The sequence below is a fragment of the Girardinichthys multiradiatus genome, chromosome 2, assembly GCF_021462225.1.
Source record: "Girardinichthys multiradiatus isolate DD_20200921_A chromosome 2, DD_fGirMul_XY1, whole genome shotgun sequence".
Classification (NCBI taxonomy): Eukaryota; Metazoa; Chordata; class Actinopteri; order Cyprinodontiformes; family Goodeidae; genus Girardinichthys; species Girardinichthys multiradiatus.
The window spans coordinates 29356374-29379103 of NC_061795.1; the positions used below are offsets into that span (position 1 = coordinate 29356374).

At 40.0% G+C, this 22730-nt stretch overlaps 1 protein-coding gene and 1 long non-coding RNA gene across 2 annotated transcripts; one reads left to right on the forward strand and one right to left on the reverse strand.

Moving 5' to 3' along the window:
- Positions 1 to 7112: 7112 nt before the first annotated feature.
- LOC124885073 (high-affinity choline transporter 1-like) lies at positions 7113 to 22026 on the reverse strand. Its single transcript, XM_047393272.1, has 9 exons — positions 21897 to 22026; positions 17737 to 17927; positions 17524 to 17637; positions 13398 to 13553; positions 12553 to 12701; positions 12260 to 12406; positions 10251 to 10404; positions 9854 to 10071; positions 7113 to 9773 (listed from the first exon to the last, which is right to left on the reverse strand). Exons 2-9 carry the CDS (start codon positions 17918 to 17920, stop codon positions 9258 to 9260), a joined length of 1638 nt encoding a protein of 545 aa, XP_047249228.1. The 5' UTR covers positions 17921 to 17927; positions 21897 to 22026; the 3' UTR covers positions 7113 to 9257.
- On the forward strand, positions 9690 to 11401 carry LOC124855105. The gene is made up of 2 exons (XR_007035008.1): positions 9690 to 9826; positions 10246 to 11401. It is a non-coding gene; the product is annotated as an uncharacterized LOC124855105 (long non-coding RNA).
- Positions 22027 to 22730: the final 704 nt, after the last annotated feature.

Sequence of the window (22730 nt, forward strand, 5' to 3'; positions counted from 1 at the left end):
TCACATCCAGTCTGCGATTCAGCTCACGTAACATCTCAGTCTGAGTGCTGATCGCCCTGAAGATCCCATCACACGTGCCAGGCAGCCTTACAATAGCCAGAACAGCTGCTGACACTCCGAATTTCTCGATATGCCAGGTAACCGCTAACTCCAAAAAGCAGAAATCCTGATATCAAACATCCAATTATATACACATCTTCCACATCCTCGACTGACATTATCGATAGACACACAATCCTCCACTTCTGCCAGGAGTCCATTGTGTATCCAGAGAAAAACGTCCAGTCTGGACAAGTTGGGCTCTCCTTCACCCTGTCTTCTCCTCAAGAAAATTTGATCAATTGCATTGAGAGACCAGCTGACCAAATCCATAACTAAGAATTTGGAAGAAGAATTTGCAAAAAGAGGCTCCAAAGACAAGACACAGAGCTGAAGCAAGGCAGATATGGGAGGGGGTGGGAGACAGAGAAAAAGCGTCCTCCTCTACCGAGAGCAGAAAGAAACTCCGGAGTGTTGGGAGTATGATTATTGATTGAATAATCTCGATCAAGATCAATAATTATAATTACAAATCATAATCTGACAAAATCAATTTCTTAACCATAAATCCTCATTTACGAATCGAGACCAGAGAGGTTTCTGGTGTTGTAATTGTGGCTCAACGCCTCTGACAATTACAACCGTTAAATTCCCCGTAATAGTTAATAACTATTGCCGGAGATGTCACTGTTTAATCGACCGTTTCTGCCGAAACGTGTGGAACTTGAACCTAATTTTGACTGACACATCACTTTTTGCACACAATGAAACACCAAACGCTCTCTCTTTATCTATGTGAATATTTATTAATTGTCACCTACTCAACATGCAAAATTCTACACACACAGGGGTAAACACATCTGAATAAGCAAAATCAACAAACGGTAGTGGGTATGTATCGAGTCAACCAGCAGTTTATGGCACAACAGAGGAAAGGAGAGGATATGAAAAGGGGGGTGTGGTGATGACTGGTGGGGGGTTGGAGCGCAGCTTAGAGTGTCTTTTATGATCTTCTGATCATAAAACTTCCCCCTTTACTCCTGAACACAAAGGATTGATAACTTTTGGTGGCAAGCTAGCACAGTGAGATTGAAGACAAAGGTAAAATGGAGAATTTTACCATGAGGTCGTTTTAACAGTCCAGTTTTGCAACGCACCCGCGTTTAGATAGTAAACACAAACAGCTCTAGGAACACGGCGGATCCCGATATTACATAACACATCAAAGTTTCAACAAGCAAGGTTACATGCACATATTATTCAGAACACATGAGATCCTAACCAGCGATTCTGATCGCTTCTACAACCTCTGACCCTGCCCAGGCCTTCTAATAAAGAAATAAAAAAGAAATGGGTTTTACTTGTGCCGTCTTCTTCCTGAGCGAGGGAATTCGAGCGAGGAAACGTGGGGTTGAGTTAATTGTGCGTCCACAATTAACTTCAGGGGAACGGTCAGTCTTTGTCCTTCGGTCTTCTTGACAAAAAGGAAAAATATGATCTGACCATCAAAGTCGACTTGGAAATGAAACACGGTAGCGGTTCGTCTCTCCGAAACTCCGTGTCTCCAGTTACGTGTTAACTCACGTCTTCGATCGGCAAAAGTGAAATCTCTGGCCTTCTTAGTCCAAAAACTTCAGTTATGAATAGTTCGTTGTCCAACGAGAGAGAATGAATGAAACTCTTCACAGAGTTCTTCTCTTAAAGTGGCGCTCTTCAATCACCAGGTCGTTCCAGCGGAAGGCAGCTTTTCAAACATGAGCGCCTTCTATATAGCATCCTGTGACGTCAGACTGGGGACGCCCAGTCATATCAGTCGCAATGCTCGATGGGATATGTAGGAGCGGGCTGTCCTGGGTACAAAATGGCCGATGCCATTGGAGGGGCACAGTGACGTCCAACAACGGGCAGATAATCCAATACTCAGCAAACAAGTGGTCCAACAGGAGGGTAAATGAGCATTTACCCTCCCTTGCCAGTAAGTACACCAGTCTTCCCTAGACCAAGGCCAGCTCCAGAAGAATCATCTCAAATCCTTGCAGTTTTACATAGGATGCTTGAGGACTATCAGAGAATGCAGCAACAGCAACAACACCCCTAGCCCCATAACCTACCCCCCCTGCCCAAGCCAGCTTCTGTTCCCATACAAGCACATTACCTAAATGCAAATCAGGACCATGGTCAGCTCCCTCCTTTATCTATACAAGGGGACACCTTGATGCTACCTCCAAAGGAGGCTTCCTCCCCCTGTAACAAACGATTTTCTGGATCAACTTCTGCCACCACTATCACCAGACATGGTAGCTGAACTCACGGGCTGAGAAGCTCCAAATCCAGTTCTCAGCCAACGACTCTGCGTCTGTCTGGAAAGGGCTCAAGCAAATCACCAACTACAAGCCGAAAGCCCCCCACTCCATCAACGACCGACGCCTCGCCAACGACCTGAACGAGTTCTACTGCCGCTTTGAAAGACAAAGGGACAGTCCTGCAACCATCCCCCACGACGCCCCCAACAGCTGCAGCCACAATCCACCACCCCCACCTCCCCAACCTCAAGAGGGGCCTTGGCACCTCCAACCCCCACCCTGAAGTTCCCCCCCACCAGCCCCCTACCCACGCCGAGGACGGCTCTTTCCATCCAGGAGAGGGACGTCAACAAACTCTTCAGGAGACAGAACCCCCGGAAAGCTGCTGGTCCGGATTCTGTCTCACCAGCCAGCCTGAAGCACTGCGCTGATCAGCTGTCTCCAGTCTTCACAGACATTTTTAACACCTCACTGGAGACATGTCATGTGCCAGCTTGCTTCAAGTCCTCCACCATCGTCCCTGTTCCCAAGAAGCCAAGGACCACAGAGCTTAATGACTTCAGACCCGTCGTCCTGACCTCTGTGGTGATGAAGTCCTTTGAGCACCTTGTGCTCTCACACCTAAAAGACATCACCGACCCCTTCCTGGACCCCCTGCAGTTTGCCTACAGAGCCAACAGGTCTGTAGATGATGCAGTCAACCTAGCCCTTCACTTCATCCTCCGGCACCTGGACTCCACAGGAACCTATGCCAGGATCCTGTTTGTGGATTTCAGCTCTGCCTTCAACACCATCGTCCCAGTTCTGCTACAGGAGAAGCTCTCCCAGCTGAGTGTGCCCGACTCCACCTGCAGGTGGATCACTGACTTCCTGTCTGACAGGAAGCAGCGCGTGAGGCTGTGGAAGCACGTCTCTGACTCCCTGACCATCAGCACCGGTTCCCCCCAAGGCTGTGTTCTCTCTCCTCTGCTCTTCTCCCTGTACACCAACAGCTGCACCTCCAGTCACCAGTCTGTCAAGCTTCTGAAGTTTGCAGATGACACCACCCTGATCGGACTCATCTCTGATGGTGACGAGTCTGCGTACAGATGGGAGGTTGCACCATCTGTTGGACTGGTGCAGCCAGAACAACCTTGAGCTCAACGCTCTAAAGACAGTAGAGATGGTTGTGGACTTCAGGCAGAACCCAGCCCCACCTGCCCCCATCACCCTCTGTGACTCCACAATTGACACTGTGGAATCGTTCCGCTTCCTGGGAACCATCATCTCCCAGGATCTCAAGTGGGAGCCAAACATCAGCTCCCTCATCAAGAAAGCCCAGCAGAGGATGTTCTTCCTGCGGCAGCTGAAGAAATTCAACCTGCCAAAGACTATGATGGTGCACTTCTACACAGCCATCATTGAGTCCATCCTCACCTCCTCCATCACCATCTGGTACGCTGCTGCTACAGCCAAGGATAAGGGCAGGCTGCAGCGTGTCATTCGGTCTGCTGAGAAGGTGATTGGCTGCAGTCTACTGTCGCTCCAGGAACTGTACACCTCCAGGACCCTGAAGCGGGCAGGGAAGATTCTGGCTGATCCCTCCCACCCCGGTCACAGACTCTTTGACTCTCCCCTCTGGCAGGAGGCTGCGGTCCATCCGGACCAAAACCTCACGCCACAAGAACAGTTTTTTCCCATCTGCCACCAGCCTAGTTAACAAAGCCCGGAAACCACCCTGACACTCTCCCTTTCCCCCACACCCCCCCTTTTTTTGCTGACAGGACACCTGTAACCTGTAACTCTATGCGTTACATTAACGCTCAGCATGGACTCCTGCTTTATTTGCACTGCCATACTTGCACAATGATCACCTGCACTGTTGTATTGCTCTTGCATCTTATACTGCTCTATATTTACTCTCACTCACTTAAAACTGTGCACATATATTTATATTATATTGTAGATATGTTTATACTGTTTAATTTGTGCTGTATTGCACCGACTGCGCCAAAACAAATTCCTTGTATGTCCAAAAACGTACTTGGCAATAAAGCTTTTCTGATTCTGATTCTGACATGAGAGCTACGCAGCAGCAGCCAAGTTATCAAGCAGAACCACACCCCCTAACCACCTGTGTGCAGACACCAGGGTACTGTACCTCTTACACCCCAAACAGATGTGAATTAGAGCCCAGCAGGGAGCTCCCTCTCGTACAGCATGAGACAGTGTATCATGGTCCAAGGACAATCCCTAACCTCTCAAAGTGAGATCCAAGAGAGTTTGCCAGACTTAAAGTTGCTCTAGTAAGCCCTCTGCCCCAAGATGCTACAGAGTGCTTTAAATATCAGATCCTGGTTGACCATTAAAAACATGAAGATGCCCTACTCGTATACTAGCTCACCACAGCCATATACAGACACAATGGACAATTTAAATGAACAGTATGGACAGCCGCACCAGCTGGCACTCAGAAAGATTGCGACATATTGGAGGCCTCAAATATTGCTCATGGTGATTTGCATTGAGAGTGAGGGCACTGGTAGGGTTATTGAAGCTGTTGGGAGACAGTGGACAGACTGAGCTCTGTTATGGGTCACATGTGACATGGTTGCTGTCAAAGTTGTAACAGGACATGCAAGCAGAGTTTAAGCAGTTCCTGTATCCTACGCGTGTCACCACCCCAAGCCTTTCATACTTCTCAGACTGGCTTAATTATGAGCTACAGATACAAGAGACAGTGTATGAGTCATTTCACAGTGAGTTGAAAAGTGGCAGTCAAGCAAAGTCAGCATGTCATTATGACAGCAAGGGAAAGAACACTAGCATCCACACTGTAAATAAGCCGAGCAATAGCCCCCTTGCAAAGTTGACACTTTCCAGTACCAATAAATCAGAGAAAACAAAATATTATTCATTCTGTCTCAATACATTGCACTATCTTGACCAGTGTGCCAATTTTGCTCAACTGACAGGGGAACAGAAAGCAGCATGGATAAACTCAAACAGAAAATGCTGGCGCTGTGTTCATTCCCATCAAGTTGCACAGTATTGTCTGAAAGTCATCTGTCCAACTTGCAGACCCTACATGATGTAAACAAAAGGCATCCAGCTGATAACCCATCAAGCCCTGGATGCTAATGAAATGCTGTACCTGGACAGACGCTCTGGCTGCAACCGAGTATTTGTGAAAGCTCAGCAAAGTACTACTGCGCAATAGGGAGCACTCATTAGAGACCTATGCAATACTGGATGACGGATCGGAACGGACCATTCTTCTCCCTGCAACAGCGCAAAGCCTTAAACTCACCAGGCAGCCAGAAGAGTTTGCTCTTCACACAGTCCAACAAGATGTTAGAGTCCTGGTTTATCTCACATCACATGGTAAGTCATAATGGGAAGGATTAAATCGTCTTCAATTGTTCTTTGCAATATAAAGGAGACAACCTAAATGAACTACTGTTGCCGGGCCCCACCCTCACCTCCAGTCTGTTGGGCATACTGCTGCGTTTAGAGAACACCCAGTCTCCATTAGCAGTGATATAAGATGTTTCTTCAAGTCAGACTGATTCCTGAAGATGGATAAACCACCCACTGTCTACATATCGCAGGTCCTCCCATTTGGTATGACATGTATGCCAAATATTGAAGCCACATAAAAAGCTCTCCCCAAAACAGTCTGCCCCACTCTTTACTTACAACTGTGAGATATTTGAGGGGTTTCTAGTATATTTAGACAGTTTTAAGTCAGAAGCTGGGCTTTGACTCGGTGCAGGACTTTCCATCTCTTAATTCTTACCCAGTCCATACTGTATTTACTGGTATGTTTTGGGTCAACATGCTGAGCTGTACTTTTCTAGTCCCTTTTTGATTGTACAGGCATGCTCTTTCAGATCTGTAGCCAAAGACTGCTGTGGGCCTATGATGATCATGTGGTCTGTTTTGAGAGTGAATTTGCTTAGACAGCCAGACCTGAGCCATCTAATGTCCTCCATTTGTAGAACATTTTTCTATACAATAAGCAGCTGATTTCAAATTCTTTTGAGACCTATTAGAATCCTTTACCAAAAGCTCAACATGGTGTTCACGCTCAGTCAGGAGTACTTCAAATGAAATGTCTGGGGTTTAAACATGGCAAACCTCCTTTAAAATACCAAGTAATGGTTTTTTAATCATGTGCATATGATGTGATACATCCGTGTGGGATTTTTAGTCATGTTAAGAGGGAATAAATGTGAGGGCCGCATAATTTCTTCCTCAGCAGTAATTGCATTTATTTTTATTATTTATACTACTTGAATTTTTCAGTATTGTAAAAATTGATATTAATTATCCACATGTTCACATAATTAGGCTGCTGTAGGATGAATTCTTTGACACATATTTATCTGTTTGTCTATTCATATCTTTGTGAATTCTTTATTTTACTTACATCCTTCTATCTTTATATCATTGGTTCTTTACAAATGTATTATCTTTACTGCAATGTTATCATGGTAAAAAAACAACAAAAACTTATTTAACTCACTCGAAAAGACGTAAGTGGAAGTTTGAAACTTGTCAGAAGCTATATGGAAGACTTGAGACTGGGGCAGATGTTCATGTTCCAGCTAAACAATGACCCTTAACATACAGTCACAGCTACAGTAGAATCACTAGCCATAAAACCAACCAAGAATCTGTTGCAAAACTTGAACATTGTTGTTCACAGTTGCTCTCTGACCTGTCTGACTAAGATTAAACTAGACTGTTTGCAAAGAAGAATGGGCAGACATTGGCTGAACACAAATGTATGTTACACCTTTATTTTTATTTCATTTAAAAATGTAAACATTCTATCCTTTCTTTTTAATTCACAATTATGTACTATCTCCTAAACCATATATTGAAGCTTGTGACTGTAAGTTGCAAAAATATGAAACAAATTCAAGGGTATAAATACTTTTGCCATGCATCGTAGCGTTGTGCAAAAATATATTTAAGTTTGGTTATTTAATATTTAACCACACAACTGTCAGTCTGTCAAATATTGTCCTCTGAATACCAACCCAAGAAAGCGGGGGTTTTGGAACAATAAATGAAAGAGTGATTTGAGCACTGACATTTTCAAAACAGCAAGCTCACACATATGGAGTAAATTCACAACAACTTCTCTACAAAGTATAAGAATTTATTAACAAAATAATTCAACTCCAAGTTAAACATATGCAGTCAATAACTCTTTAACTAGGCTAGTAAAATTGACCTAAAACTACCAAGCACACCTGAAAGAATAAAGAAACTAATAAATCATATACAAAAAAGAAAAAGTGGACCACTAAAAATGATGCAATGATATCACAGTTCAGTGTGGATATTTATGTTTGAAAACCCATATTTATTTTGGAAGAATATGGAAATTGGGTCAAATTAGTTTTAAAACTAATTTAGGAACAACTGGTATGTGTTCAAAGAACCAGTTACAATGGAGATCAGAAGGGTAAGTAAAACATTATTTTAATAAGATAATATTTTAAAGAATGACTTGCTGAATTAGAAATCAATAGCTTTTTTGGACAATTGATTATTAATGATGTTTTAATTAGCCACTATTATTTTAGTAAAATAATATTTGAGTAAATATTATTTTTCAAATTAGAAATCAGTAATCTTTTAGACAATTGATTTTTATGTTGTTAACTAGCCATCACATGGAGTCATGGCGTTCTATAATGACCGAGAGGAAAATGTATGAACTCTCACAAAATGGCAGTGAGCTAGATATAAATATTTGACCTTCTTGGCGCTAGCATTAGCAGTTAGCGGTTTTAGCTAACAAAGGAAAGCTTGTAGCTTATTCACCACTCCTTAAAGTCACACATGCACCTAAAACTACCATTAATACAACTATTAGTTTGGCGGTGCGTTTTGGCCGATCTGTGTTTAAACCGCATTGAAATAACGTTTGGTGTAACTTTAAAACACAACTCAGAACAAATAAACTAGCTTCAAGGCATAGAGGCCTATTTGCATTAGTTCAGTAGGTAACCTGCTTGAATGGTTTAGCTTTTAGCACCACAAAAAAAGCAAAACACCATGTAATAAACAACATTTAGGTTGTTTTATCCTAAACTAATTTTTTCTGCCCAGACCCCACCTCTAATGTGAACCATTCTGATGAATGGTAATTGGAATGTATGTACCTGAATTAAAATCTGTATGATTCAATTGTACTGACTTTGTAAAGTGCCTTTAGCATTGTGTTGTGAAGTGGTGCTATATAAATAATACTGAATTTAATTTAATTAAACTGAATGAACAGGAGGGGAAAAGATGGCGAAGGTGATCAACAAAGAAAAATGGTTTCGGTAGTAGCTTGGGGTAGATTCCACTCCCCAGACCGGCAAAGGGGAAGGCATGCGATGCTTGTGGTTCGTAGGCTGTCCTCTCTCAGGGTAGTGTAAAAAGGAAGGTTTAAGGCAGCTTGTATTAATTACCCCCATGACTTGCTGAATCAACATATTCAGCAAGATCATAACTTAACTTTTGGTTGTTCTTCGATCGACAGATACACTAGCATCAGATTGTAATCAACTTTGGATCCAAGAAATCTTTGATGTATTAGTCTTACTTGCCAGTGAGTTACAAAGACATTCAGGTGTTCGTCAGGCCTTCCTCCTGGGCTGTAGTAAAGATAGGTTAATGAGGTGCATGTAATGATTCAGAGTTTTTACCAGTCTCTGTTTGCGCACAGTTCAGTCCATGTTTCATCCCATGGTTGGGGCACACCAGTAAACAAGAAATTGGAACCATCTAGTCTTTAAATGACTGCAATACCGTTTTCATCAAAAAAAAAGTTATCACAGTGACGCAGCTACCTTGACAAATCACAAAACCAACTTCTGACCACAAACTGTGCAGTTTAGGCTTACTCCTTGGGTCGCACTGTTATTTAGCTCAGAATTTAGTATTGAAAACTTGGTTAATTTCCTCACAAGGGTCAGGTATTTCATCATCATCTACCTTATTCTTCTTTTTAAAAACGTGCAGAAAATCCCAGGACTCAGGGATAAGTTGGCGATGAAAGATCAAGTCCAGCAGCCATGATACTGCCATAATACTTATCAAAGAAGACAGCATAGCAACAGTTCTGTAAGGAAAGCATTGTCTGATCTGTTCATTCTCTTCCCTACAACAAGGGTACAGGAGCAGAGGAGGGATCCCCAATACGGGCTCCCCACTCAGTCCCCGCAGCAACAAACCCACCACGAAGCCGCAAATAGCACCATAGGTGTTCGCACGTTGAAAGTGCAGAACACAGACCAGCTGTGGGAAAATTATGCAGTAGAGGAGGTCTCCGCTTAGAATCCAAAGAGCGGCCACGCTGTCGTCCCCAAAAGCCAGGCTTGTTCCAGCCAGACCAACGAGCAACACACTGATACGGATCACCCACTGCAGCTCCCTTTCTGAGGCCTGCAGCGGAGGAAAGACAAGCAGATAATAACAACTGAGTTGCTTTATTTGAGGTAGGATGAAGCTGTGCTTACACACACCTTTTTCCTCAATGTTGTCTTGTATATGTTTTGTGTAAACATGGATGCTGAGGACAGCAGTGCTGAGTCCATGGAGGACATAACAGCTGCAGCCACAGAACCAATGCCTAACACTGCCACCCAAGTGGGTGTGAGGTGTTGGAGAGCAAGAGGCAGGATCTTCCCTGCATCTCCACGTTCAAAAGGAGTGGGAAGACCGTACGTAGTCTGGTTCCAGTCTTGGGGAAAAGGAAAGCAGGATACAGAGATGTACAAAGCAAAACTGTTTCTGAGATTTTGGTTATCTTTAAACAATACAAAAGAAATACATAAAGACAGTAATATACAATTTACCATGTTAATGGCTTAAACCTGTAAAACACGTAATCTTCTCTGATGTCTTGGTGTGACAGATTACCTGCAGCAGCAGCCATGACTCCAATGACAACTGAGGGGATTCCCATGATAAAAACTGTCCCAGCAGCAGCAAAACAGGTGATCTGAGCCTGAGCAGAGGAGGCTGCAGAGAGAATCCTTTGGTACAGAGCTTGATATGACAGTCCACCTAAAGCCTGAAACACACGCAAAACAGGATTACAGTCAAATTGCTTTGCAGTTATCACAAGGACTGTTTCTCACTTCATATGTCATCAAACAGACCTTGATCCGAACTCTGTGGTACTGTGCTTTTCCACAAATGAGAAGTCAAAAGTTCCCTCATCAAATGAAATAGTAAATGTTTTACTGAAAAATGCTGTAGAAGAGTAAATTTAAGCAGATGTATTATTGCAAACTGCTGTGCCAGATGTTTAAGAGGACACGTTAGGTCTGAGCATGGAAGACTATCAAGCTAGACTATCAAAGGAAGAACAAGAACTGACAGAGAAATACAATGTGAAGTATAAAATTTAGATGAAAACTTAGATGAGCAAAATAATAGAAGCAGTCAGCTAGGGTTAAGGTTCGTAAAACATAAACTGTGATTTTTATGAGAATGCTAAAAGATACTGAAACGTTTAAGTTTAAATAGAGAAATAGTTAAAAAAGCACTATGTGTAGGAATGATGTGAAAGCTTCCCCTGTGCAAATCTATGGGATTATTTGGTTAGAAAATGTTTAAGACTTTAAAAAGTTATACTTTTACATAGGACAATTCATAACTGTCATGGCCTGAGAGAGCATTATGATATTTAAATGGTTACAATTGCACAAAGATTAGAGGTGTTATCAGTTGGATGATTTTAATAGTGTGAATGCTTTATAGATTTTACGCAAACATTTTAAGATTCCAGTAAAGCTGGTTAGGGTTCAGGTGCAGTGCAATTATTATACAGTTATTTTCAATAAATTACAACAAGTGCTCTGACGAGGCACACTTGTCATATTAAAAGTGCCTTTTAATATAACAAGGGCAGGTATTAATCATATTTTTATCGAGCCCACATTTTTATATTAACAATGTTTTTTAATTGTTCTGATGTAATCTTGTAATTTTTATATGTCGAGTTTTTATTAGCTGTAAAAGAAAAATAATTATTTTTTAACAAAAATAAAGGCTTGAAAACATCATTCTCTGTGTGTGTAATTAATCTATATTATGTGTTTTACGTTGTGAATTGAGTTACTAAAATAAATGAAACTTTCAATAATCTAATATATTGAATATGTCTGTACTTGCATTGCCATACTGTGTGGTCATGGCTTTGAGAACGTCCAGATAAGCAAAGCACTTTTAATAATGACCCATAATGCTCTGGTTGTTTAACATTTTGCTGCCATCTAGTGCAGATTTTCTTTACAGTCTTGTAAATCTTAACCAAACAATGCATACCAAGATGTAACAGTGTCTGGGTGTCCAACTAACCAGTCTAGAGTCCAAACCTGTCACAAACCCAACACATGTCGTGTTTTCTAAAGCAAACACACTAGAAAAATGGGTCAAGATGCAAAGTAGGCAGAGATAACTTTGATCTGGAGCTTCACAGCATTTATTAACCTTCGATTCCACTGGGATCTTCATCAGGATGAACCTGAAAGAAGGCAGATTTTCTGGTGTTTTAATGTTTTGATTCGTTTCATGTTTTGATTTGCCTCCTATTCATTTATTTTGGATTTAAAAGTTCAAAAAGTGTCACATTCCTAAATGGTATAAATCACAACCATGACTTCCTAAAAGACCAGAGGGCTGCTAAAAAGCATTAAAAAATGGCAGAAGTGTTTTGATGACAAAATGTATGGAAGTTGAAAGAGCCAGAGATTACTATACATCCTATAAATTGTCTTTACATCATATTTAAACACTCTGGTTATTTATGAAAATCATGATATTTTTTTCAATCTTACTCTGTCTTAACTTCTTTAAAAATTGAGTTGCATTTCCTTTGTCAAACAGATAGAAACATAATTATCTTTTTATTTTGTTTTTACCAGCAGCAGCATCTCATCGACCCACTTTCCTGCGTCCGCCAGCTCCAGGTGTCCGACCCATGCATGTTCATATGACTGGTTGAGTGGGAGTGTTTGTGAGATAGCAGTAACTGCTGGACTTAGTATCATAAATGGAACACAGAGCCACTGAAAGAGAGAAAAAATGATAAGTTTAAATTACTGACTTTCCTAAAATAGAGCATCCATCTTTAAATCTCCAGTTCCGCCTTTCCTTCTGCCATACCCTAGATCTAAGTTCACTTTTTATCTCTATCCATGCTCATAATTCTTACCAGGCTTATAAAAATAAAACAAAGCTGGATAATATCAGTGTATGCAACTGAGTAGAGGCCCCCTAGAAATGTGTAGACAATGGAGACAGCTGCTGAGATGATGATGGAGATGGTAGAAGACAACCCAAGAATTATGCTCATTGTTCCACCTGAAAATGAGAATCAGAGATGTTTTAATCCAGAATTTTGTTTCCAAGTAGCATTTGCTCTCAAAAAACACTTAGAAATACTGTATTGTCTTCTTATTTTTCTTTCGGCTTTTGCATTTCAAGGGTCACCGTAGTGAGTTATCTGTCTCCATCTAACCCCATCTTCTGCATCTTCTTCTCTCACACCACACCCACTACCTTCATAATCTCTTTCACTCCATCCATACATCTTATCTTTGGTCTTCCTGTAGGCCTCTTGCCTGGCAGTTCCAGCCTCAGCATCCCTCTACCGATGTACTCACTATCCTTATCTGTACATGTCCAAACCATCTCAGTCTGGCCTCTCTAGTTTAATCTCCAACACATCTAACATGAGCTGTCCCTCTGATCCAATTATTCCTGATTCTATACATCCTCATCACTCCCTTAGAAAACCTTGACATCTTCATCTCTACTACCTCCACCTTACTTCATCCTTACCGATCAAAATACTGTATATACTGTGTATATGGTATATAGATGGTAACAGTAACAGAATGTTAGAAGATTATTGGCCAAATTACATAAGAAATGTAAGCTGAAAACAAAAAGTGGTGCCTTTTTAAACTGTTATTAGAATGAATAGACAGAATTATCACATAACAATTTTATTTACAAGTTACAAAGTTATAAAGTTTGAGAGAAAGCTTTATTTACCAAGAGCAGCAAGGATGCAGGCAACCCATAATATGTCGCTGACCAAGGCAGGAAGCAGGAGGGTCACAGTGAATACTTTGCCATAGCGATTCTGAAACGGGTCCAACATTGTCACATAACGCTTTGACCTCATAGGTTTTGCAAAGAATAGTCCACCTAAAACCGGATACAGAGGCACACATTATATATTTTGGGGAAGGGCATGGCTTCAACTTCAACGTCCGGTCTCCATCGTGATCCCTCTAATTAGTGTGAGTTTTTTTTTAAATTACATTCGTAAAAGGCAATTCATCTGACAGGCATCAAGGGTGATGCTAGCATAGACAAAACAGGACACTTAATCACAGTGATAACTAAAAATTATCCTCTGTGGTTATGTATTATTGGTGCCATATCACGATTGACAGTCTTGAGCCAATATGACACACAATGAAAGTCCTTTAAGTTTAGAATAATTTAGTCCAGAAATGCACAATAAACTCTAAAGCTCTGCAACTGAAAACCGAAGAAAAGTAAATCCAATCTGTAAGAAATAAAAGGCATCAGTTTAGCATTTCCTGATTAATTCATTGGTTCAGCAACGTCTGAATGTAAAAATCTAAGTCTTTGTTTATGTTGTTTGTGTTTTAGAAATTCTTAAAAGTCCAAGTTTTTTTTTAATGCAAGATTAAGGCATCAATTGTGTACATCTAAAATTAAGTTATTATCATTTAGCTCTCCTTGATTTGGCTGGTGTTTTTGGAATGGTGTCGTTACAAACACTGAAACTAAACTAATTTCTGAATTATGAATACATGTGATTCTCTAATTACCAAAAAGCTTTTTTTTTTCTGACAGGTTTAGATTTCATTCCAATGCATGATTTTTTATGCTGTGTGGACAGAATTTTAGGTACCATTCAGTCATGTGCATGGACAACGTGAAGACCTTTATGTGACCCGATAAAAAATTACAAACTTGTCTGATAAATATTTGACGTAGTATATTATGCCTATCAGGGACGTGCACAGATAGACGCTAGGTGGTGCTATATGGAGTTAAATTTGTCTCAATATTATTCAATCAAACAAACAATTAATCTCAATTAAAAAAAAACTAATCTCAATCAAAAAAATAATATTCAATCCAAAAAAATTAATCTCAATCAAAAAATATTAAGTTGTGATCAAAACTTTCAGAGTTTTTTCTCACAAAGAGAAAAAAGTTATTTGCAAAACATAAACTTTTATTTGCGCAGGTCAAAAATCTTTGGTTATGAGTCTTGCTTTTTTGGTTTTGACGCTCTCTGTTTTTGGTTGAACTCAAAGTTTTGAGTGCTGGAAACATGAACATCCTGGGCGGGGCCTAAAGACGAACGATGTAAGACGTTTCCCTATTGGTTAGTGCTGACTAAAGCAGCAGACTCTGATCCCCCACATCTCTGAACTTCTGCTCCAACTGCAGGGCTTGCAGCGTCGCTTCAGTGAGGAGACATCAACTCTACAGAAGAAAACTGCGGTCAAGTGAGCCGAAAGTCAGAAATACGCGGTCCTGCCAGCTGACACTAGCTCTCTCTTAAAGATTAGCATCGCGCATACAAGGCGCATTACGGTAATGGAGCAGAAAGGACGCTGATCCTGGCAACGGTTGAGAAAATAAGAGGAAAACAGAAAAGTAACCTGCAGAACATTTATATTAATTACATTTTTACAACTTTCACATTCATGTTTTATGTAAAAGAATAAATATTTTATATTTTACTGTACAGTTTTGGAGAAATATCTTGGCAAAATACCTCAAAATGCTCAACCATTATATGCATTTGTCCCACTTTCAGGAATTTATTTCTCCAAAACCATGAGAGGTGACAACACAATCTCTTCAGATTATATTAGAGGGTCATCTATATTATAACCAGAATTAGCATTTCATAATTTCACTGTAGGTTTCTGGAGAAATACACAACTACCCCAACAAAGTACCACAAACGCTTCTTTTTGGTGAGGTCATTGAGATCCTGGGAAGTGGTCTGGACAGCTTAAAGTGCAAGAGCATCCAGATCTCCTCTGACCTCTCCTGGACTGGAAACGCCCCTCGCCTGTTGAAGAAGGTACAACAACAGCTCTTCTTCATCTCCTCAGCTGCTTACAGATGTCTGCAGGGCCACGGGGGAAAGCACTCTGTGTCTCAGCATGACAGTGTGGTGTGGGAACTGCACAGGAGAGGAAGTATCACGGGTTGTGAGGACAACACACAGGATTATGAGATGCCGTCTGCCTGACATGGACTCTGTTTTATACTACACTTGGGGTAGTTGTGTATTTCTCCAAACTTTTACAGTAAAATTATGAAATACTAATTCTGGTTATAATATAGATGACCCTCTAATATAATCTGAAGAGATAGTGTTGTCACCTGTCATGGTTTTGGAGAAATAAATTCCTAAAAGTGGGACAAATGCATATAATGGTTGAGCATTTTGAGGTATTTTGCCAAGATATTTCTCCAAAACTGTACAGTAAAATATAAAATATTTATTCTTTTACATAAAACATGAATGTGAAAGTTGTAAAAATGGGATTAATATAAATGTTCTGAAGGTTACTTTTCTGTTTTCCTCTTATTTTTGTTTTCCTCTTATTTTCTCAACCGTTGCCAGGATCGGCGTCCTTTCTGCTCCATTACCGTAATGCGCCTTGTATGCGCGATGCTAATCTTTAAGAGAGAACTAATGTCGGCTGGCGTGACCGCGTATTTCTGACTTTCGGCTCACTTGACCGCAGTTTTCTTCTGTAGAGTTGATGTCTCCTCACTGAAGCGACGCTGCAAGCCCTGCAGTTGGAGCAGAAGTTCAGAGATGTGGGGGATCAGAGTCTGCTGCTTTAGTCAGCACTAACCAATAGGGAAACGTCTTACATCGTTCGTCTTTAGGCCCCGCCCAGGATGTTCATTGTTTCCAGCACTCAAAATTCGTTGAGTTCAGCCAAAAACAGAGAGCGTCAAAACCAAAAGAGCGAGACTCGTAACCAAAGATTTTTGACCTGCGCAAATAAAAGTTTATGTTTTGCAAATAACTTTTTTCTCTTTGTGAGAAAAAACTCTGAAAGATTTGATCACAACTTAATATTTTTTGATTGAGATTAGTTTGTTTTGATTGAATATTATTTTTTTGATTGAGATTAGTTTTTTGTTTGATTGAATAATGTTGAGACAAATTTAACTCCATAGTGCTAGAGCACCTGCCCTTTTATCCTTTGGAGAAAAAAGTGCCCTCCTGAAATCTTTTATTTATTTATTTGTTTTTTTACAGTGTATAGTGTGGGGCCCAAGGTAAGATTTCTGAATTTAAAACCCTATAATACCAGTGCCCCACGTTTTGAATTTCTATATAGCAGACATCTTATCAGTTCTCAGGACTTGTAATCTCATAAATTTTTATTCTCTAAGAATAATTTCTGTCATAAATCACACTGGCTACATGCAGAAGTATAGATGATTCTTCTTATGATCATATTCTCTGCTGTTGGTTTCATTTTGACTATAAAGATTTTATAACTCATTTTCTGGGTATAGTTGATTCACACTTTATAATGGTCACTGGTTACTGAAGATAACTCATTTAGTGTGACCTACCAGGTAAATTTGGAAGTGTAACTTGCTTTGCTACAACATACGGTTATTTGGTGCAGAAGACATTTTGTGATAAAAGGACAGAATGATATAGTCAAGACAAACACGTTGTGGTCAGTGTGTAAAAAGAAAAAAAATGAAGGATAACGTAAGTTTCAAATTTGACTCAAGAAGTTCAGGTTGTGAATAAGTAATCAAACTTTAAATAAATCTATGATAATTTTGTTGCTTTATTAATCTTAAGAATTTTGTCAAATGCATTCTTGTTTTGAGTTTTTTTTTCCTGGGTGGTCATTTGTTTTGGGGGTTCTTAGTAATACATATAAATTATGTTCATGTTGTGCCTGTAATAAATCTCACACTACAAAGGCAACAGCTCCATGTGCCGCACAAGGTGCCCTTGTTTTCCACTTGAGCACTTGCCCCCCATAATGTCTGTGCACGCCACTGATGCCTATGACAAAACATCTAACCTTAATCTGTGCATCAACATACAGAATTTGTTTTGTTTACTTACCCACAAAAAAACATATAGCATAAGAAGGGGGGCCCAGAGCCCAGACAAGGCCTTGAGTGGGAGAATAAACAGACTCAGCAGTTCCCATAATGTAACCTCCACCGACCCATGTTGCTAAAAGCAAAGCAAAGAAAAAATATGAATTAAATATAAAGCTGCATTAAGCACAGACAACTGTCACTGCATTCACATATAAAATCAAACGCTCCCCACCTGTCATCGTAAAAATCCCAACCAGGATGCGGATGTTGCGGCCGCCAATGATGGAAATTTCGCTCTTTGGGCCAGTGCATTCTTTCTCCACTTTCTTGGATTTTTGAGACCCCCACACTCCAATTGCCAGGACGCAAACATAAAAAACTACCACAGAGACCAGTCCAGGGACATCCACTGCCATGATGATTCTGGTTATGATACAAATATAAAGTCCACTATTTACACTCGTGATTTAATATGTAAAACAAAATAAATAGCAAAACATGACTTTGGTGGTATTTCCTGAGGTGACCATTAATAGTAAAAAAAAACATGTCAGTTGCACCGTAAAAGAAAAACTTTTACTTGCATGTCAATGAAAAACAGCATACTAGCGTTTTGAAATGCATAAGCACTGAGAAAATGTAGCTGTTCATCGCAGCTGGCTAATGAGGCTAAAATTGGTATCCTCTCTGTTGTGCCCAAGTCAGTTCTAAATTTAATGTCTAGTTCACTGTTTATTTCAAACAATTTTGCCTCCATTTGATCATCCCCACTTTAAAATCCAAAATACTTACAGATATAGTTGTATCATCTGTGAACTTCTTTTTTTATGAAGCACAAGACTAGTATTGAATGAATCATATCAATCATTTTGTGATTGTTAATGTTTCTGATAAGTCACATAATAAAAGGGGACGTCTTTTTTTCAGAATAGTGTTGATTGGGGATGTGGGTCAGTGCCCACAGGGAAGGAATCACCCAAGGGGCCATTCAATTTTTAGTTTGAACTAGTTTAAAATACAGATAAATAATAATTCCCTGAGACAGTTACCACTTGTTTTTTCTTTTTTTGACATATTGATGAAGTTATTGTAGAAAAGACATACTCCTTTCAGCCATTTACCCGTTAGCTTGACTCCAACATGCTATTAACATTATTTAAAGGCTGAGAAAGCAGATGGTTGTTAGTACACTCTGACAGGTTTTAATTATATCCTCAAACAAATGAGTTCCTTTCCTCTTTGCTTCTGAGTTAGGCAGTTTTAAATAATTTTCATTCCTTAAATGAGCACCAAGTAAATTTAGGGGCTAGCTTAGTCAAGCAAGCTATTACATTTATTTCTCAATAAGGATAATAAAATCACCATTGGCATGCGCACTATGAATTATTATACCATAAGTTGAATTTTTTGCAACCGACCTGTCTCTTTTAGAAGTGACTGACTAAAAATGGACTGGAAGTATTCTTGGTCCTTATCCACAATCTGTCACTTACATTGCAACTTTTACTGATGTTGTTTTGTTTTTTTCAAATTTTGAATTAATTGGCCAAAACACCAACCTCATACTGCACAGGAATGAAAATTTAATTAGTATTTTTAACTCCATTTGTTAAGGAAAATGGCAACAATCCTCAGTAAAAAAGCTGTTTAGTTCTGGCTTTTAGAACTAGCTGTTAAGCTGTCAAAAGTGTTTTGGAGAGCTAATAAATGGCTAAACACAATGTTATTTGTCATTGATTGCAACTGAAATATCACTGCTAAACCGTGTTTTACATAAGTGATGTTATACAGGACAAAGCCTCGGTAATCTAACACGAAGACGGTGAGAGCAGCCATATTTGGTGAAATGATATTAAGCAGGGGTGTGTTTGTCTGTCTCTTACGACAGCAGAAACACCTACTCACATGTTCAAAAATATATTTACATATTTGGTTATGTTCCCATTTGTTCACACTCGTTGTCACCCTTCATGAAAGGTTTCAGCTTTCTGACAGAGGTCACTAAGTAAAATCAAAAAGTATATGATGCTATGTATTCCAACAAGGTTCCCAGGAAGAGAAAGAAGCCCTCAGCAACACAGATCCTCAACCATAAGTAGCAGTGGGTATAAGGAGCATTTCCTCATATTCACCCTTTGTCAACAACAACCTATCCAGGAGCTTTTAATGTAGAAAAACTCAATCTTGTATTTCTGCATAAATTCACCTCAAATCCTATGGAATGCTTCAATAACATGGTGTTCAAGTCTATGTTCCACAATGCCATGTTCCACAATGCCTGATGTGTCTACATATACCATCTCAGTCAAAAGTGAACTTTGACTTAACAAAGATAAGGTCAGTGCACCCGTCTCACTTAACAGAGGCTGTCTGTAATCTTTCCCTGGCCTTACACCACAATCCAGTTACTTTCAGGTTTCAATGCATGGTACACTGGTTATTTTATACCAAATGTTCACTGCAAGACACAGATAGTATAATGTAAGGTTCTGTTGCAGGATACATTAATTACCAAAAACTATTTGGGGGGGGGCTGTCAATATGGAGGATTGCCATGAAAACACCTATTTTCTTCTGAATAAACATGACATCATGATTGGATTTGCAAAGTTAGATCTGAGTGAAGACTTCTGAAACAATGTTTCTTACACACACAATAGCAAAACAGAGATTTCGGATCATTATGCACATTAGTGTGCTTGGTAAAAATCAAACACCACATCAGCACAAATACTCAACATCAGCTGTTAAGCACTGTGTTGGAGGAGTGATGATTTGGGCTTGTTTTAAAGCCACAGGACCTAAGCACTTCGTATTCAAGCAGTCGACCATGATCCAACATACAAACTACTATAACTCAGATGGCTGAAGAAGCTGATGATGGTTCTGACAGAAAGGTGACACAGTACAATGTGCCTTACAGTTAGTTGAGCAAGAGGCTGCTTGGCTACAGACCTGCCAGGGTCTTCATGCTAGAACTGGTCTTTCAGCAGGTAATGTGCATAACCAAAGAGTAAAAAATTGTTTGAATTGTTGACTTAGCCTCTTTTTTCTCCAGATCTCAATCGAGTAAGGATCTGTGGGATGTGCTGAACAAACCAGCCTGATCTAAGTAGACCCCACCTCACAACGTCAAGGTCTTCAAGGATCTGCTCCATCTTGATACCAGACACCACAACACACTATCAGGTCCAAGCAGCTTTGGCAGCACAAGTAGGAGCCAACACACTATAAGGCTATGATGTTATGCCTGATCAGTGTAGATGCCTATATTTTTAGAAAAACAAGCACATGGGTGACTCTGATGTTTCGCCTCTCCCTTATGAGGGCTTTTTACTCGAAGAATGCTAGTTATAGGGCAATGGCAATTTTAGAAGTCTTCCTTTTTCCTTCATTACTGCAAGGCAAGGAGTGACATGCATATGTGGTTTGACTGTATGCCACAGGAAAGTACGTATAGCTTAGAAAATGGAATAGTGTAGCATTCTGATAGGCACACTGCTTGTCACACAGCACATTAATTGTTTCATTTCATTTCAGGAACAGTAGTTGTGTTAGCGCACATCACAAAGTTGAAAGCTAACAGGTACATGCCTGAAAGGAGTCACAATATAGTTTGGATGCAGGAGGTGCCAAGCAAGCACACCTGCACCGCTGTGCAACAGAAATCAGAAACTCTTGCTATTGAGTTTCTTGTCTATTCTAACATAAATACAGTTTGTAGATTTGTTGCACATATTATATTTTACAACCTAATACATTTTTTATTCAGATTTCCAAATGAATAAGTGCATATTTCCATTGTCTTAAACAATCTGCAGGACCATTTATTGATTTAGAAACGCCATTCAGACATGGTTCCTCCAGTCCGATGTTGTTAATTAAGGTTTTGAGGTCCGGACCTGGAAGTCTTTGTTAATTAACATAATAACAGAGTCAAAGTAAAACATTTTTCTCCATAAAATTTTTTTCTTTTCCCTTTAAAGAAGAATTGGTTTACCCAGTATGTAAAAGCCCAATGGGGGGATACGAGCGCAGCGAGGAGGAAGAAGAAAAACTGCAGCCCGTGCATTTGGTGGGCACTCTTATCTCATTTTTTTATTTCTATTCCCATGCGTTTTATCAAGCAGCAATGAAAGAGAATCATATTAAGAAGCCCATGTTGTTATATAGCACAACGTGAAATTACAGTGAGTAATAACAAACCAGCTCTCCCTAGAAAGGAAAAATCGCACCAACAAGCCACCTAACACTGTTGCCAGTTATGTATGATTATTTATGTGGGAGTATTTTCCGTGACTGTTATTGTTTGGCTTCTCGCCGCTGTCCTCCGTCAGATGCAAAAAACATTTAACCTAAAATACGTTTGAAAACAAATTGTGTTTGTCTCACCTCTCAAAGATATGCTTCCTCGCCGAGACCTTGCTTTTAGTTAGGCACTTTACCGAGCATGGTTAAATTATATAACTGGCTGGGCGGGATGCGTTCAGTAGCTACCCCGTCACACAACGTTTTTATTCAGTCCCTGTGTTCATAATTTCTGGAAGCATTTCAGTTCGTCTTTATATATATAAAAATTTGTATGGACAAAATATCTAATAGTTTATGAAGAGCTGAGTTGCTAAACTACACAAAATCCCTATAAAACGGCTTTTTTGGGAATTCAATTCCATTTCAATTCAGTTTATTTATAAAGCGCCAATTCACAACACATGTCGTCTCAAGGCACATCACAACAGTCAGGTACATACATTCCAATTAATCCTAACCATTGAACAGTGCAGTCGGAGTTAGCTTTTTATTCAAATTGGATAAAAAGTTTTTCTATCTAAGGAAACCCAGCAGATTGCATCCAGTCAGTGACTTGTAGCATTCACTCCTCCTGGATGAGCATGTAGAGACAGTGGACAGTCACTGGCGTTGACTTTGCAGCAATCCCTCATACTGAGCATGCATGTAGCGACAGTGGAGAGAAAAAACTCCCTTTTAACAGGAAGAAACCTCCAGCAGAACCAGGCTCAGTGTGAGCGGCCATCTGCCACGACCGACTGGGGGTTAGAGAGAACAGAGCAGAGACACAAAGAGAACAAAGAAGTACTGATCCAGGAGTACTTTCTATGGGAAGGAAAAGTAAATGTTAATGAAATCACACCAAGCAAGGGTAAAAGTTTATTTCACTTGAACGCACCTCGTGGCTGGAGGCAACACACCGGTAAGACTGCAACC

Bases quoted from the DNA above. Each gene is read 5' to 3' on its own strand.
- LOC124885073 (XM_047393272.1), bottom strand. From the start codon at position 17,920: ATGGCAGTGGATGTCCCTGGACTGGTCTCTGTGGTAGTTTTTTATGTT. The intron at 12,702-13,397 runs GTAAATAAAGCT...TCTCATTTTCAG, and splicing joins CTGCATCCTTGCTGCTCTTG to GTGGAACAATGAGCATAATT. The intron at 9,774-9,853 runs GTGTGTGTAAGC...CCTCCGCTGCAG, and splicing joins AGACAACATTGAGGAAAAAG to GCCTCAGAAAGGGAGCTGCA.